At 42.4% G+C, this 16087-nt stretch overlaps 1 protein-coding gene across 1 annotated transcript in view; it reads right to left on the reverse strand.

Annotated features, from left to right (window-relative positions):
* Positions 1-16087, reverse strand: part of dgki (diacylglycerol kinase, iota) — a 64349-nt gene that overhangs the window by 16156 nt on the left and 32106 nt on the right. Inside the window, exons 2-19 of the mRNA XM_025004925.2 lie at positions 15895-16003; positions 13604-13699; positions 10593-10667; positions 10389-10445; positions 10230-10295; positions 10081-10149; positions 7270-7386; positions 6872-6946; positions 6617-6712; positions 6235-6317; positions 5958-6018; positions 5744-5857; positions 3234-3359; positions 2944-3022; positions 2642-2697; positions 1953-2015; positions 656-733; positions 565-574 (exon numbers count right to left, since the gene is read on the reverse strand). Coding sequence (XP_024860693.1) covers positions 565-574; positions 656-733; positions 1953-2015; positions 2642-2697; positions 2944-3022; positions 3234-3359; positions 5744-5857; positions 5958-6018; positions 6235-6317; positions 6617-6712; positions 6872-6946; positions 7270-7386; positions 10081-10149; positions 10230-10295; positions 10389-10445; positions 10593-10667; positions 13604-13699; positions 15895-16003 — 1430 coding nt within the window. The remainder of the gene's footprint in view (positions 1-564; positions 575-655; positions 734-1952; positions 2016-2641; positions 2698-2943; positions 3023-3233; positions 3360-5743; positions 5858-5957; positions 6019-6234; positions 6318-6616; positions 6713-6871; positions 6947-7269; positions 7387-10080; positions 10150-10229; positions 10296-10388; positions 10446-10592; positions 10668-13603; positions 13700-15894; positions 16004-16087) is intronic.

Below are 16087 nucleotides of genomic sequence, written 5' to 3' on the forward strand. Positions count from 1 at the left end.
AATGCTAATGCTAACTCTGCTATGAGACTGTTTCCTCATCTGACGCCAACACAACAAACCTCTTCTATCACTTGAAAAAGAATATTTAACAATCCAAAAAGTGCAAGGTCAAACAAGTTGGAAAAGAGCCGGGAAAGTTGCAAAAAGTGAAACTATAGCCGGCCGAAGATAATGAAGTCTGTTGTCATTTGATACTGTTAAGTCGTAACAGGTACATATATATTGCTGCATTAAAATGCAGCGGATCTCATTTGTGAAAGTTCAGTTAAATGTCACTTCGAAATAAAGCTTGAAAAAAGTAAGAAATTAGATTATTTTTTCATATTTTTCAGAGAATAACTGACAACGTACGTAATTGGGGTATATTGTGATATATATCGTTATCGTGATATAAAATTATCCATATCGTGATGTAGGATTTTTTTCCATATCGCCCAGCACTAGATGGTGCTGTTTGTCTGTTCAGTGCTGCATAAAACGGCTTCAACACACAAACTCAGTCAAACTGCACGACTCTCACACTAAAGATGAGCTTTCTTTAACTCTGCTCTTTTATTTCGTCACATTTTCGACTCTGAGTAGAACATACGCCTAAAAAACCCACGCACCCAAAATGCAGGCAGACCCTACAGTGTCAGCATTCGAGTCAGTTCACCGACCTGGGAATGTTCAGAAACACGATGCACTGGAACTTCAGCTCCTGGATTTTGGCGGTTAGGTCTGTGCCGTCGCACTGCAAAAAAAACACAGACGGGATGAATCGTGTTCCTTCAGCGCTGCAGGGTTTTAACGCCCGAACCGCTGGTTGGTTTCTGCTTTTAGAGCTGGCGTGTATTTTAGAACCCACTCCAAGGTTCCCCTCGCAGTTCCCGGTTTGTATTTTCAGCATTTCAGAGTTTCTGCTCTTAAACCAGGTTTGATCAACGAGGCGACGGGAAACAAGCAATCGTTAAACCACCTTAGCGGTGCTGAAAACACAATCATGGTTCATTTTTGGCATTTTTCACAGATTCGACAGCAACAAAAGGTGTGTTTGTGACAAGCTGCTGAAAACGCAGTGCCCTGAGGAATTAATCTAATTTAGTTTAATTGAATTAGTTTGCCTGTTATGAGTAAAAGCAGCCCTGGCTCGTGGGGAGTTCACCGGCCTTCTCATGCCTGAATGATTCATAGGTCAGTCTGCGCCACTTAACTCTGATTATTCACTTTTTTTTTTTTGGTAACAATAAAAAAAAATAAAAACACATGGCAGGAAATGCGTAACCGAGCCTGATTTCAGTCTTTGTGTCACACCAGAAGGGTTCTGATGACAGCACCCACAGGATATAAAGTGTAAAGAAAATGTTCTTTTTTCTTTCCTGTTAAAGTAACCTTGGTTGGTAACTTCTCTGTCCTGCTGTATAAGAAAGTCGCTGAGCTTTTATTATATAAAAGACTGCTTTATTTTAGACCTTTACAGACTCATCTCCTCAGCGGGAACAAAGAGGCAGAGAAAAGGACAAGCTAAGAAGGTTAGAAGTCATTTCAGTGGATTTGTTGCAATAGGCGAAACGAAACAGGCAACCGTCTGCCCTGGATTGAAATTTTAGTGAATTTAGTCGACTGCTTGTGTGTGGTAACGTAGAAAACACACTGGTATAATTAACTACACCGCATGTTGTTATTCTAGTCCATAATACTGCAGAAAACGGGCTTTTTAGCTCTGCTTTGAGAAGGATTTTTAATTTTTTTTAATTTTTTTTTTTTACGAACGTTTGACATTTTCACAGGTGGTAGTTCAATAATTATCAGTATCCTGTGACTGAGGAGGGCTTGAAAGCGTCTCTGAGGGACACCTCGGAGTGCCGATAATGGAAGGACGTCCTGTTTAATCACCCGGCCGAGCCGCAGCTCAGACGTGTCGACATGGAAGGCGATACAAGCCGAGGGAGGAAGAGAATGTCAACACTCACCACCACTCTGACGTGCTTGGACAAATCCCTGGAGCTTCTCTGGAGGAAATCGGAGAACGCGGCCTGCACACACACACACACACACACACACACATGCACGTGCACACACACAAACAAACACAAGTGTAAACAGAGGGAAGAACCCAATCAAACAGAATTACAGTTCATTACGTTTCTCTCATTAAAAAGAGATAACTCCTCTGCAAACTTCCGCTTCATCTCCCTCAAATCATCTCTTCCTCACACACGTGTCAGCTGGCTCAGAAGAGGGACAAACTCAAAGACTTTTAGCAGCTGGTTGACGCTTTACAGATAAATCAGATAAAAGTCGTTTCATACGTGCCTAAACTGAAATAAAAACAGGGAGGACGGATCATAAAAACATGAATACAACAAATGCAGGAACGCTGAAAGCCGTGAGGAGCTTAAAAAATTAATTTCTTCGTATTTCCCCACTAATCTAGGGACGAAAGGTCAAATGAATTATTGAGAACGTGACATTTGTTCAGCGAGCTTCGTCAGGTAAACGACGAGTGAACGGAGCTGGATCGAAACCGCATTTTCAAAATAAGAAAAAAACGGGGCCTTTGTGAATCTTTGCTGCCTTTTTACGCTCGACCTGCCATCGCGCCTACGTGGATCCGTCCGTGACGAAGGCAGGAATGCGTCGCCACTTGCGAGACACTCACCCCTGCATAGAACATCTTGTTGCGGAAGCGACTGTTGAACTTCTCTGGGTTAGCCTCTGGACGAGCACAAAGCAGCAAAACAACAACAACAACAACAAAAAAGGGATTAAATTTGTGAGAAACCTGCTAAAATGACAAATAAAACAAACAATGGTGAAAAATAGCTGTGCATGCATAAATGTGCTGATTTCTAACATGTTCTGACAACAGCGTGAAGAGAATAAGATGTTATCGGAACATAAGTAGGAGAAATGTGATAAAAAATGTAAAAAAATAACCCAGATGAGGTGGATTTCACAGACCTCTGGACTCGTGGAACTCCAACGTGACGTGAGCGTCAAAGCCCAGGCTGAAGTAGTTGTTAAAAACATCAAGGGGGAGCTGCGCCCACAAAAACAAGAAATGAGTCAATAAAATGAATTAAATACATTATTAGTCCTGGAAACACTGACATTTTCATGAGCTGATCCAAACAAATAACGTTTCAAATGTACTGTTACTCCAAGGTTTATAATAAAAGTGGTTTAACGTCTTCGTTTCCCCACAGAGGGATTTACGTAAAACACACGTTTCCGAATCTCCGGCGCCTGACCTTCTGCGTGCCCTCCTCGGGCTTGACGGAACTTTTCTCCACCAGGAGGTTCCACCTGTCGAGCTGCACCACCGCGCCGTCCTCCACGTGACACAAAACCTTCGACACCGGCTCATCTGTGTAACCCTGCAGCGACGGAAGCAGGCGCACGCCGTCAGCGGTGTGAGAGCATTAAAGGTCAAATTGAACGTTGTCCAGGAAAATAAGCTCGCCTAATATTGTTGAAATGCTGTAAATAATACACTGCCGGGCCAAAAAACAAACAAAAAAAAAAGGTCACCACCTGGATTTAACTAAGCAAAGGGAAGAGCCTCCTGTTGGATAATTACTGAATAGATGATTATGGTTCAGCTGGAAACAGGTTATTTGCAGGAAGTAGCTTCTTATCTGTTAAGAAGACACGTCCTGTGGCCACGGAGGAGATGGTAATCTGTTTCAGAAGGGTTAAATTATTAGTTTGCATCTGAAGCTACTAACATTGGGTCAAGAAGTGTCCAACGCGTTATTAGAAGCTGGAAGGACAGCCGGGAAAACATCATCTGGGTCGAAAAAAAAACCTCGAACACTTAAAACGATTGAAATGAAATGGTACAAAAACAACAGTAGAGCTCACGGCTGTGTTTAATAGTGAAAGTGGGGATACTTCTACACACAATGCAAAGGAAACTCAAGGGCTAACCGGAAAAACCGGCTGGGGAGCATAAAGATTGGACTCTGGAGCAATGGAAGAAGGTCATGTGGTCGGATGAGTCCAGAGCGAAGAACCCGTCGTGCCTACTGCCTACAGAAGCAGCCCGTGGGGGGCAGTGTGCCGATCTGTCCGTCTGGTCTAAGTTCAGCATCGATACGTCTCCAAAGACCGAGGTCAGCTGACCACCTGAACGACCTGAATGAAAGAGTGGTTTCAGGGAGCGGGGCGGTCCAGACCTGAACGCCACCGAGGATCTCTGGGATGTGCTGGAGATCAAGATCCTGGGCCAAAAAGGAATCCAACACTAGACATTGGAGAAGCTTGGGGAATATCTGTCATAATCAAAGCTAAAGGCTGTCTAATAAATATTAAGAGTGTGTGACCTTCTTTTTTTTTTTGGCCAGGCAGTGTATAAGTTGATTCAAACAATACAAAAACAAAACGGCATGAAGGTACAGAGTCACGGCGAAGAAGTGAGCAACAATCAAGTGTCAAGAAGATAGAAACGATCAGAAAGGAAGTGAAAACTGGAGATTTAAGGAGAGGGAAAGAAACAAAGGAAGACGGAACTTGGAAAATAAAAAAAATTAAAAAAAACAAAAGCCACGAAATGGGAAAAAAAGAAAAATCTTTGTCGACAGGAATACCCAGAGGACGAAAAGGGCAGAGCACTGGAACATATGGCGGATACGAATATTCCCCCAATTTAATCTCCTCTCTGACAAATTCCCTCTGAAGTCCTGGCTTCATCAGCGCAGCTGAGGCGAGCAGCTCGTTAGACAGCTTCCTTCTAACCGAGACGGTTTTTGTTGGGTTTTTTTTTTAAAACTGAAGTAATGACTTCTTGTTCAGACAACGTTAATCTCCCCGTCGCTTTCATGCCTCCACCGTGTAGCACAGGTGGCACTGGTAATATTCCTCATTAAAAGTAATACTGTATTTATTAACGGACAAATAAAGAGAAACTAAATCAATACCAGCTTGAAAGGATTGACTCCTTTAGTGTTTTATCATTAATATGAGCCCGAAAACTGGTTAAAGGAAGATCCAAACTGTGTGAGAGAGAGTGAAACCTCACAGCTTCCTAAAAAACATCTGAACTTTTAATATCTCTGTTTACGTTAAGTTTCCCTGGCAGACATTAGATATTTAATTAATTAATGGAATTTAAGCTATTTAGTCAAACAACTTTAAACGCTTTAAGCTAGAAAAAAAACTAGGAAGTTTGAGATGAGAAAACCACAGAAAATAACAACTAAAATGAGCTTTTTGTTGTTTTTTTAGGCTTGTTCAACACACTGGTAGTTGGAACTACCTTGGAAATAAAGTGGAAATAAAAAAACTAAAAAAAACTACTGAAGCTGATAAATCTACATTAGCTTTATTTTAATTATCCAAGAATGTGACCTTTCCCTGATCGGTTCACCTCCTTTTCTTAAAAAAAATCATTACTGAATTAGTTTTGAATGAAAACAAAGTGTGAGTGCGTCGCGTGCCATTGACGTGTCGTGCTGCACGGCGGTCAGACGGAGGTCAAGGCCTAAAGGATGAAATGCGCAGGAAGAGAGCGCAGACATCCTGGAATGTGGCCGAGCTTCTCTGGAGCTCCCAGAAGCGTTGTTGGGAGAGGTAAAAGCTTGGTTTCTTTTCATGCCAAATTCACATTTAGACAAATATAAGCGTATTTATTTCGATTTTCTCAGCTGGACCTCAGCACACTTGTGTAAAAGAATACGGGTGCGCGCAGTCGCCGCGTATTTAGAGGATGAAATGTTGCTTGTGGTCAACTTTGCCACAGAAGTCAAGGCTGGAAACTCACCCCGCCCCAGTTGAGCGTCCTGGCGAGGTCATTTCCTGTTCCCAGAGGAAGCACAGCGACCGGAGGCTGGGGATTCATCTGCAGCTCATCGAGAGCCGAGAGGATCCACCCCACCTACAGAGAGGGGCACACACACACACACACAATAAAAGCTCCAGAAGTTTGGCTACCAACCCGATTAATAGGAAAGGAATAGAGCAGATAAAAGCCTCACTGTTCCATCTCCGCCGCAGGCGAGGATCCTCAGGTTTGGCACTTTGCGATACAACTCCAATCTGACAATTCAACAAAACGCAGGAAGCTGAGCGAGGCGTGAAGGTAAAACTAAGGAGCCGGCTGCTAACGAGTGGGCGTAATCTGTCTGAGACGCATCGACACGGCTGAAGTCGTGAGCAGAGCGTTTAAACAACAGAGGTTAATGACTAAAACTGGACTGAACGGATGTGAGGAAAGCACAAATACGTAAAAAACAATCAGATCCGGTTACTCACGCCTCTCGAAGTCCACCTTGTGACAGGTCGAAGACTTGTCGAGGGTTTAGGATCCACATGAACATCTGCAGCAGCTTGGCACCCTGGGAAAAAAAAAAAAAAAGAGTAAAATAAAGTAATTATAATCTAAGCTGTGTTTGGACTCATAATTCCTAAAAATGAATAAGGATTAGACTAATTGTGTCAAATTAAAATACCTCTAACAGCTAATGTGATAAATCAAACCCTGGTTTACAGCTATGCTCCTCGTGATGAAACGTTTCAAAGCACAGAGACAGGAAGTCCTAACAGCTTCGCTAAAACGGAACAACGAGGGAAAGCAGAGACAGAAGAACCGGTTGCTTCTTCGGCACGAAAGCAGCACGCTGGCAGGGCGGCTCACCTGGTTGCCCCCACTCTTGGGATTAACAAAAACCAAGATGGGTTTCATCAGAGGAGACGGGAGGGGCTTCAGTATGAACGGGCGCCATTTGGAGTCCTGAGCAGAAACGGGAAATGGAGGAGGATTAGTTTAGAGTTGAAAACGCCGTATCAAAACTTGATGCTGCTCGTGAGACAAACTCTTCCTTCCGTTGTTGGAGGTAAATAAATATTTTCTCACTGGATTACATCACATGAAAGACATGACATCACTCACGTCCAGCCCCTTCTTGCTCGTCCTTCGTTTGAAAGAGGTCCTCTTTTTCCTCCGGGCCGAGTTCTTCAGAGAGCTCTGCAACACACACACACACACACACGGAATTTCGGCGGTTAGTTCGCCGTTGCCACGTTCGCCGTGACGCTGATCGGAAGTGTAATGAAGCATGCGGCGGGACCGCGGGGGTTACGTTACTGTGATAGCAGAGGCGCGAGCTAAGCGCCCTGGGTTCGAATCAAACGGCCGTCAGCTTCGATCGCGTCACGTCGACAGCCACAGACACAACGCTTTTTGACAGGACGTCTTTCAATTTTAGACCCAATAAAAGTCGTTTCGGATTACCGTCACTAAATGACAGCTAGTGAAGTTTATTAGCTGCGGGGGGCTTGTGTCTTCACCTGTGGTTTGCGAACTTTGATGATCCAGGAGGGGGGCACTATGACTCCGGCGTGAGCCCCCAGCGAGCACGGCTCCTCGATCTGGTGCAGCATGAAACACGTCACCTTGTTGTGGAACTGCAGGAGCAAACATCTGGGTCAGACTCTACGGGAGGATTACCCGGCAAATAAGACCGTAGCTGTCTCCAGTTATTCGTTCTTTATTTGGCGTTTTTGCATTTATCTTCGTTTTCCATTAGATCTTGTTAGAACGAAGTGACTCAATCCAGCATTTTTCCAACATTTTTTAATCTTCAAAACCTTTTGAAATCCTCTTCGACCGTTGTAACGTGAATCAAATCAACATTTCTGCCTCAAACTGTACATTTCTGTTTCTAATCTCCATCGTTTCATTAAAGAGGGCCTATTTTTGCATGTTTTTGTGCTTCCATTTGGGTATCTACTGCTTCTAGAAACAGTGCAAGCACAAAAAAAAACCCCACCGAGCCATTTTTTGACAATACGTAAATGCTTTCTGGTGTCTGCAAAACCATTTGTTTCAAAAACCCCGGGATTGTTGCATCACAATCCCTGTTACCTAGCAACCCAAGTGGAGCTCCACCCACTTAATTACAGGAAAACCGTCACGTTTGCTCTGCTGGTTTTACCGCTGAACAATGTCGGCTGGAAAAAGAAAATGTTCTGTTGTCGGCTGCAATATAGAACATGTACTGCCGCTGACCCAACCCGCTACCAGTCAGGTTCGGACCGCTGATTGCCGCTGTCTGACTCAACAAATGTTGGTTCGGAACCACGAAGTGCCCCTGTCCCAAAGTCAGAATCCTCAGAGTTTGAAATAATAACAATATATATGTGTGTCTGACCTGCAGCGTTTAATCCTTCAGTGAGTTTTTATGTTTTGAGACGGGACACTGAGTTGAGGGGCGTGGCCAACAGCAGCTAATTTGCATAAAAGTGACGTAGCCCTAAAACAGGCAGAACTGATCAGGTGAACTCTGAATATCTGAGAATGACTTTGTGTCTTAAATGCAATGAAGATGTTTTGTACAGCCCACAAACGTATCCTGACTTGTTCCAGGAAGCAGAATAGGTCCCTTTTAATAAAATCTGCTCACCCAGTCCTTTACCTGACGTTATTGACATAAATACACAAAGTTTGGTGTAAATTTGGAAAGTAAAGACTGAACAGAGGATAAAAGTTGTAAATTAGGTGCAGTCATTGTGTGCAACAGTGAACATAATCTGCACCTTAACTTATATACGCCTACATCCCCTTTTAATTTGTTTTGATTATATTTTTTATTGCTTTTACCTCTTCTACATCCAGTTTTTGTCTTTATTGTTTTCTTTGTTTTCTTTATTCCCGTGGGCAACAAAGCTAATTTTCCTATAATTGCGTAAAGGCGATACGAACGATCTGATCCTTGTGATTATGATAATTTAAAAAACAGTGTTTTACAAGTATTTTTTTGTCATGATTCACTTCTATTCCAAGTGCAGCAACAAGAACGTACGTGGTACACAGCTGCAGCGACGGTCTGCAGGAGTTTGTGTGCAGTATTCAGGGATGGGAGATCGGTTTTTTTTGTCCCGTCTTTCTGGTACAGGTCGTTCTCAGGCGTCCAAAGGAGAGCGTTTCAGAAATATTAAAGTTTTTTTTTTTTTTTTACCCCGGTGTTTTTAAAAATGGTTCAGGTCAGAGATTTGGCTGGCCTGCTTATGCTCTTTCAGTTTGTTTAACTGTAAAGAACAAAATGTCTCTTTATTTTAACTCATCACATTTGCCGCCAGACTTAGGGTACTGGTCGTTCTTGTTTTTCTTTTTTTGTTTTAAACTGATGTCTTTTCTGTCATTCCTTTTATTTATGACGACGCATCTTACTTATTATTATTATGTATGTCTTCAAACAGTGATGCCTCCAGAATTGGAGGGGGGGGGGGTGCACTGAAAATCCAGGGGTGGCACATCATAACCAAAGCCATAAAAGAGTTTCAGAAATTCAATAAAACTTTGGCAATATGAGAGTTAAGGATCTACCGACTAATTTACCTCCGTTTCTTATTTTACAGTTAACAGACCAGAAGAGAAAACATCAGTCCAGTTTTAATGTTTTACAGATCTTTACACATGTGGTGCCATAAACTTTCCTTACATTTGGCTTTTTGTCCTTTTCTCTAAAAAAAATTAAAAAGTCAAATGTGCATCTTTAATTTGAAGGGGTCACTTGAACAAAACATTTACTAGAAACAAAAGAACGAAACAAATATTACGCATATTTGACTAGTCTAGCCAGGGGTGGCAGCAGATTTACTGGCCAGTGCCCCCCTGGCCCCCCCTTTGATAGCACCCCTGCCATCAACCTGCTACAGACTCCTGATGAAAATTAGCTCGAACGGCTACATCTGGCACATTTACAAGATCATACTCTCATGTGGTTCTCACACCAATTAATGTGCACTGTCGCTTTAAACTAAAATAAAACAAACTTTAAGACAAAGATTAAAGATTAGGCATTGAAAAATGTCCCATCCCATTATGCACATTTGTACCTGAATGCCACTGTCAGACCAGACAGACTATAGGTTCAATGGATCAAAAGTCAGTTTTAAAGACCACCTTAATAAGAATTAACACGAGAGAGACACAAAAATGCAGCAACAATTAATGTTGAAATAGTTAAATATTTTACTGGAAAAACAAAAAGTAGGCTTCATTTTTTTATGAAAACGACTATAATTGTGATTGTCTCTCCCTCTCCCCAGCCCCATATGTTAAAGTTCAGTGACTAACACAGACAATGAAGTACTTACAGCCTGTTTACACCACGAACAACTGATGGCGATGATTTCTTTGCTGTGGAAGAACTTCTGTTGAAAACTCTGGAGGGGGCAGAGACAAACAGCGAGTCTGCAGAAGAAGTGACAATAACCCGGAGCCGTCTGTGTCTGAGGGAACTCACCTTCCCACACTGTTTACATTTCCCCTCCTGTCGCCGCCTGTGAACCCAGTGGTGTCTCAGGACGTTCTGCGGTCAGACAATCACGCGCAAACGCTGTCATCGGTCATGTTTACGGTCACGCGCGCCCACAGAAACACACACACACACAGAAACACTCACATCTCTGAGGCATCGGGATCCCCCCTCTCTGAAGGTCGGCTTGCATCTGAAGTTGATCTGAGGGGAGACGGAGACTGCGTTCGTGTGTCTGCCCGCTCTTTATTGGCAGAGTTCGACGGCAACAAGGTTGTGGGGAAATCTAATATCGCCGAAATAACTGTCGGCCTGCGCGGGACGAGCAGCTCATGTGTTTGCGCGTCGTACCTTTTCGAGCTGCTCCATGCAGCCAGTGTGAACGATGATCTTACAGGCTGCGCATTTCTTCCTGGGGGCCGACTTCTTAAAGTAGATAGAAGGAAGAGAGAGCCGAGTGAGACGCACAAACACACATTTTAAACAAAAGACACAAGTTCGACTGGCCTGAACTGAAAGATGGTTGTGTTGCATGAAGCTAAACTGAGTTTAGATTGCTTAAATAGCTCAGTTTTGATGATTTTATGTAAATTTAACACAAAACACAAAAAACAAACTGTTGAATAAAAAAAAAAAATACAGCTGACTTTTAACACAACTTTGTCCGTTTATTGCAGAGTAAAGCGATTATTTTGTTTCCAAGTAAGAAAAACGGGTTACATTTAGTTTAGTTTGTTACATTTGACTGATTTAATTGAATTAATGAAACTATTTCAAATCACTTGTAAAATGACGCAACACGATCAGTCTTCGTGTTTCGGTTTGATCTGTTTTCATTCGCCCGACAAGACAGACAGACGTAACAAAAACAACTTTTTATATAAGATTTGTGCTCTGATGAAATGTTTTCCTCATGTTGAAGGAATCCGAGGAAATCTGACTCCTCAAGCAAAAAAATAAATAAAATCAAACATGTAGCAGGAAAATTAGCTGGATCAAACCAAAACTGAAGTCCAGTCCCAACAGTGGACACCTTGACTTTTTGACTTATTTGACGTCACTAACCACTTATCTAAAGAAAAAAAACGGATTATTTTGGCTTCAGAGAGATATTATGTTTTTCCCCACCGATCAGTCACAACTTTACCACCTCTGACTGCTGAAGATGGCCGTCTCGTTCAGCTACAACAACTTGTTGGCCTTCATGTGAAGCTGACACTGTTCATGCACCAAATGGGCAATGGTCCTGCCAGAGCAGGACAGCTGTTGCAAAGAACGGCTACGAAAACATCTTGAGGAGCCCCAAAGGGACCCCCGAAGCATTTTCAGGGTGTCCAACTCCCCCCTCGGTCTGAATATAAATTTACTGAATGTGTCAGATCGAGCCCGGTCCACTGAGGCCCAACCCAGAAACCCAGAGAACCTCAAAGACCTACTGTTAATGTCCCAGAAACCACAGGACGCCCTCGGGGCGGGGGGGACCGCAGTCGTGCCCAGCAGGTCAGATATTTCACCACACGAGAAAGCCTCAGTAAAATGTGGAAAGTATTATTGATTTAGTGGCAGCTTCAGACAGAAGGGATCAAATCCACTGCCAAACCCAAAATAAGTCACACTCTCAGGACTCTGTTTAGCCACCTTTCACTTTGATTATGACACAAATCTGCTGTAACATCTTCCCCAAGAAGCTTATTTACGGTCATAACATTTATTTTCAGCCGAGGTTGTCTCTTATGCCGAGTTCAATCTCTTTCTGCACATCCTTAGGAATCTGAGGATGCGCAGAAAGAGACTGAATCTAAACTAGACTCTATCACTATGAAAAGTTTGGTCAATATTTATTGACCATTTACACAGATAACATTTACATTTTTCCTTTTTATTTAAAGGGAGCAGAAGTAGCCGAATGATTAATCTCCATTAAACGAGAGCGGGAAGACGAAGCTGAAGTGGCAGCTCAGCCGTAAGTCTGTCGGCGCACAGCTTGACTGTCAAAATAAAAGCAAACACTTAAGACGTCAAAGAGCAATTTACTTCCAGTGAATAATATATCACGCATGGCCTGGCTCTTACGAACTGACAGACGACTTATTATGAGTAAAAATATGATGGTTAATAATGGAGGGGTCTCATCTCCAGTCAGAGGTGTCACTCTGAACCGTAACAGAGCTTATCCCATGTAGAAGGAAACAGCCTGTCCTCCAGCTGGAAACCACCAAAACCTACTCTAAACAAGGCCCTTCAACCACCTTTAAATTGATGCCATTTTTTTTTTATTTTACTGCAATTCTTCACCAACTTCTAGTGCCTTTACAAGAGTGTTTTTGTTCTTTGACTTGTCCATTTGAGAAAACTGACTCCATCTTTTTTAGTCTTTTTTTAACTCCAGGTCTCATTTCTGACAAACTGGGGGAACCGCTGCTGATCAAAAACCCACAAAAGGAAAATTGTTGTTCACAAAGGGTTAAACATGTGGGAAATAATTTTAACAAATAACCTCAAAAGTTCAAAATCAGTTAGGATTTAATAATAAATGTCTATGTAACGGTATTGCACCCAAAACAGACTAAATATTATATATCAGTATAGTACATATTGTGGTAAATGTGTTAATAATTAATGACTCTTGCATCATTAAACATTTGCCAAAAAAAAAAAGGAGCAACACGCCCACAAGGAGATTAAACAAGTTGGCAAAAAAATAATTATTAAATACATATATCTATATATACACTTAGACTATGTGAGAATAAACATTAGTGTGGGCTTTTTATTTAGTAAATATAATGAGCTGGGCACGGACTGAGCTGCATTCTTCTGCCATCGTTTTCTGTGACGTGTCAAGAAAAAAATAAAACAGGAACTAAAGGTTCGTTGAAGTTCAGCCGATCCCCGCATCAAAGAAACAGGTTTTCATCCCTCAGGAGGATCTTAAATCTGTCAGCGATTGTTTACTTGAAAGGTCCGTTTCTAGTTTTACATCTAAAAATAACAACATGAGCCCAATGACTTTTTTCTTCCCCGTCTTCCTGCTAATTGCCTGCTCTCTCGTTACCTTTTAATGTGTCTGTGACAGAAGAAATGGGAACAGATGAAGCAAATATTGCAAGAAAAACATCATTTTTGCCATTACTTTCTTGTCAAATCTCTGTTTAAATATAAGATTCGTGTCTTGTCAGCATTAGTATTCAGTCTGGATTGTTTCAGAGTTTCACTGAATTATTTACAACTGGAGATGAAAATCTCGGGAAAGGGTCCAATCAAAGGAGCATACGGGATTACATACCCTGAAAATGTGAGGTTTTGGCTCCCCCCCCCCAAATCAGGCAGAAATGAGCCAGTGCGTAGGGGTTAATACTCACTGCAGTCTTCAGGAGGCAGGCGTCCTCTCCCAGGTAGCACAGCTCTCCTGAGCAGCTCGTCTCCATCCACAGGTGATCGCCGTTCACCGCGTTCTCCTGCGGGGGAGAATTATTATTCAACGAGCTGCTATCGGCCTTTCGCACGTCTCGCTGATTATTTTTTTGGGGCCCCAAGAAATAAATAAATAAATAAAAACTGCCGCCACGCGGACACTCGGCGGAGATGGCGGCCAATAATGGTGTCAAGCACATAAGTGCAGCTGCTGAGTGGGTGGGTTATTTCACTGTGATAATCCAAACAGCACAGAAGCTGCAAGTTAATGCGCAACAAACATCCAACACACCACGAATCTGAGGACACGAACACGGGGAAGTTTCTAACTGTTGTTTGCGTTGGTGAGATCATTTACCCATTGGTTTTTATTTTTTATCCATATTTTTATTTATTAATAAACATTCGTTTAAGGCTGGCAGGGTTCTCCACGCACGCTGCGTACGGGACAGGTCTGTGCAGGACTCGTCCCCTCTTTGTCCTCAGTCGTGTTTATGTGAAGCGTGCAGGATAGAGCTTTTAGATTACCTTGGAGATCCCTAGAAAAAATAGATGTGGTTTTGAAGGCAACATATAACTTCGTATAACAACATGTAACACACAACTTCGGGCACATAAAAGATCCAATCTTTCACAGATATTGCCTCTGTGCCAAATCACAATTATCCCCACCTCCTGGCATTACCTCTTTTAAATGGCTCACTAGTTTACTTCACATGCCCCAACTTCAGCTGTTTTGGTAGAACGTGCTGTGAGCTCGAAGAGCAGGAAAGCACGTTCAGCCACAGATTACTTGACAGCTCATAAGATAAGGCATGAAATATCTACAGCCTCAAGAAAAAAAAAGTAAAAGAAAAAGAATAAACTTTTTTTTTTTTTCCCCTCCTCCCTGCATTTTCCATCCTGGCTTCTTCTGTTTGGGGTTCGAGCACAGCTCTGTATCTCTGTGGCTTCCTCCTTGAGTAACCGTTCAGCGCTATCGATCGCCCTGCTCTGCAGGTACGGACAATTATTATACGGGTTTATTACAGGAGGGCACGCGTCCTGCAGAGACCTAAAGGTTAGCGGTGACGTGGCGGAAGTGTCCCTGCAGAAACCTCCGAAGGGAGGACTCACGTGTGGGCCCGCGACAGTTTGTCCACATCGCACCCTCTGATTAACAATACAGCACATTTTATTTACTATCCATTAATCACGGATTACTCTAACCGAGCCTAAATATTCCCTTTAACACGTTACCACTAAAGTGTTACATTTTTAAGTAATTCCTGTGACTAATAATCTGCTTTTTTGTCTTTAAAATGCTTCAAATTAAAAGTGTCAACAGTTGAATTAAAGAAAAAAAAGTCATATTGTTTCATAATCTGTCCAAACAGAATCTTGCAGGTATATTGTATAACCTGATTTAATTTATTTAAATGAAAGCTAGACTCATTTAAATATGTACTAAGCGATGAAGAGGTTTGGGATTATTTTACAATAAAATTAATTTAAATTATAACAGATTTCAGGAGATGACTAACCACTTCGTTATTACCCTGCTGTAACACTTTCAAGATGTGTTATCTATTTTTTTTCTGCAAACACCTGTTTCTGCGAAAAGCTTTGCGACACCTAATGGCATTTTGGCAGAAATAAAAATGCCAACTAAAAGTTTTTTTTTTTCTTTTGCGCCTTTTATTTTTTTTTGACTGCCTAATGCATTGTCGTTGAGTACTTTCCTTTTTCCTCTTGACATTTCCCTCAGCACTGCGGCAACACTTTAGAGCAGAAAGCGTTGTTTTTTTCTGTTGTTTTTTTTTTAAAGCTGCTTTTACAGTTCCGCGATTCACGTTTTTCGTCAATAAAAATCCATTAAGTTCGCCGGAGTAGACCCTGAAAGACCCTGTATCTGGCGAAGTCGTGATAGACTGAACTTCTTTTTTTTTCTCCCACGCTGCCGAGGCATCTCGCTGCAATAATCATAAAGAAGGGGAGGAAACTGCTGCTTGTCGCCTCCTCGGAAACATATGGCTGCGGAGAAAGAGTCTGCTAATAAATCTGTTATATTAAAAATCCAAATGTCATCCAGTGACTCAGCCAGACGTCGGAGGGAAATCTCAGACCGAGAGCTTTCTGTGCCGTTCTTTATGGCTCCTGATGTAAGCACGCCGCGTTTTAGTCGTGTTTTCGAACATCAATCGAAAACACCAGCACCTTCTAATCAGTGTGTGTGTGTGTGTGAGCGCGTGTGACTCACCGTCCAGTCCACGCAGGCACGCAGCTCCTTGTTGGGGCCGTTGGACGCTGGAGGGAGTGTCGGCTGGGGTGGGCCGAGGTAATGCAGGCCTGAACGGGAGATCGCCTTCCTAGAAACAACAACAAGCAAATAAGAAGCGTTTGAGCGATGATCGGTTTTTGAGGCTGCAGTGGACAGATCTGCCCCAGCCCCC

This window comes from Kryptolebias marmoratus, linkage group LG18 (assembly GCF_001649575.2).
Source record: "Kryptolebias marmoratus isolate JLee-2015 linkage group LG18, ASM164957v2, whole genome shotgun sequence".
Lineage (NCBI taxonomy): Eukaryota > Metazoa > Chordata > Actinopteri > Cyprinodontiformes > Rivulidae > Kryptolebias > Kryptolebias marmoratus.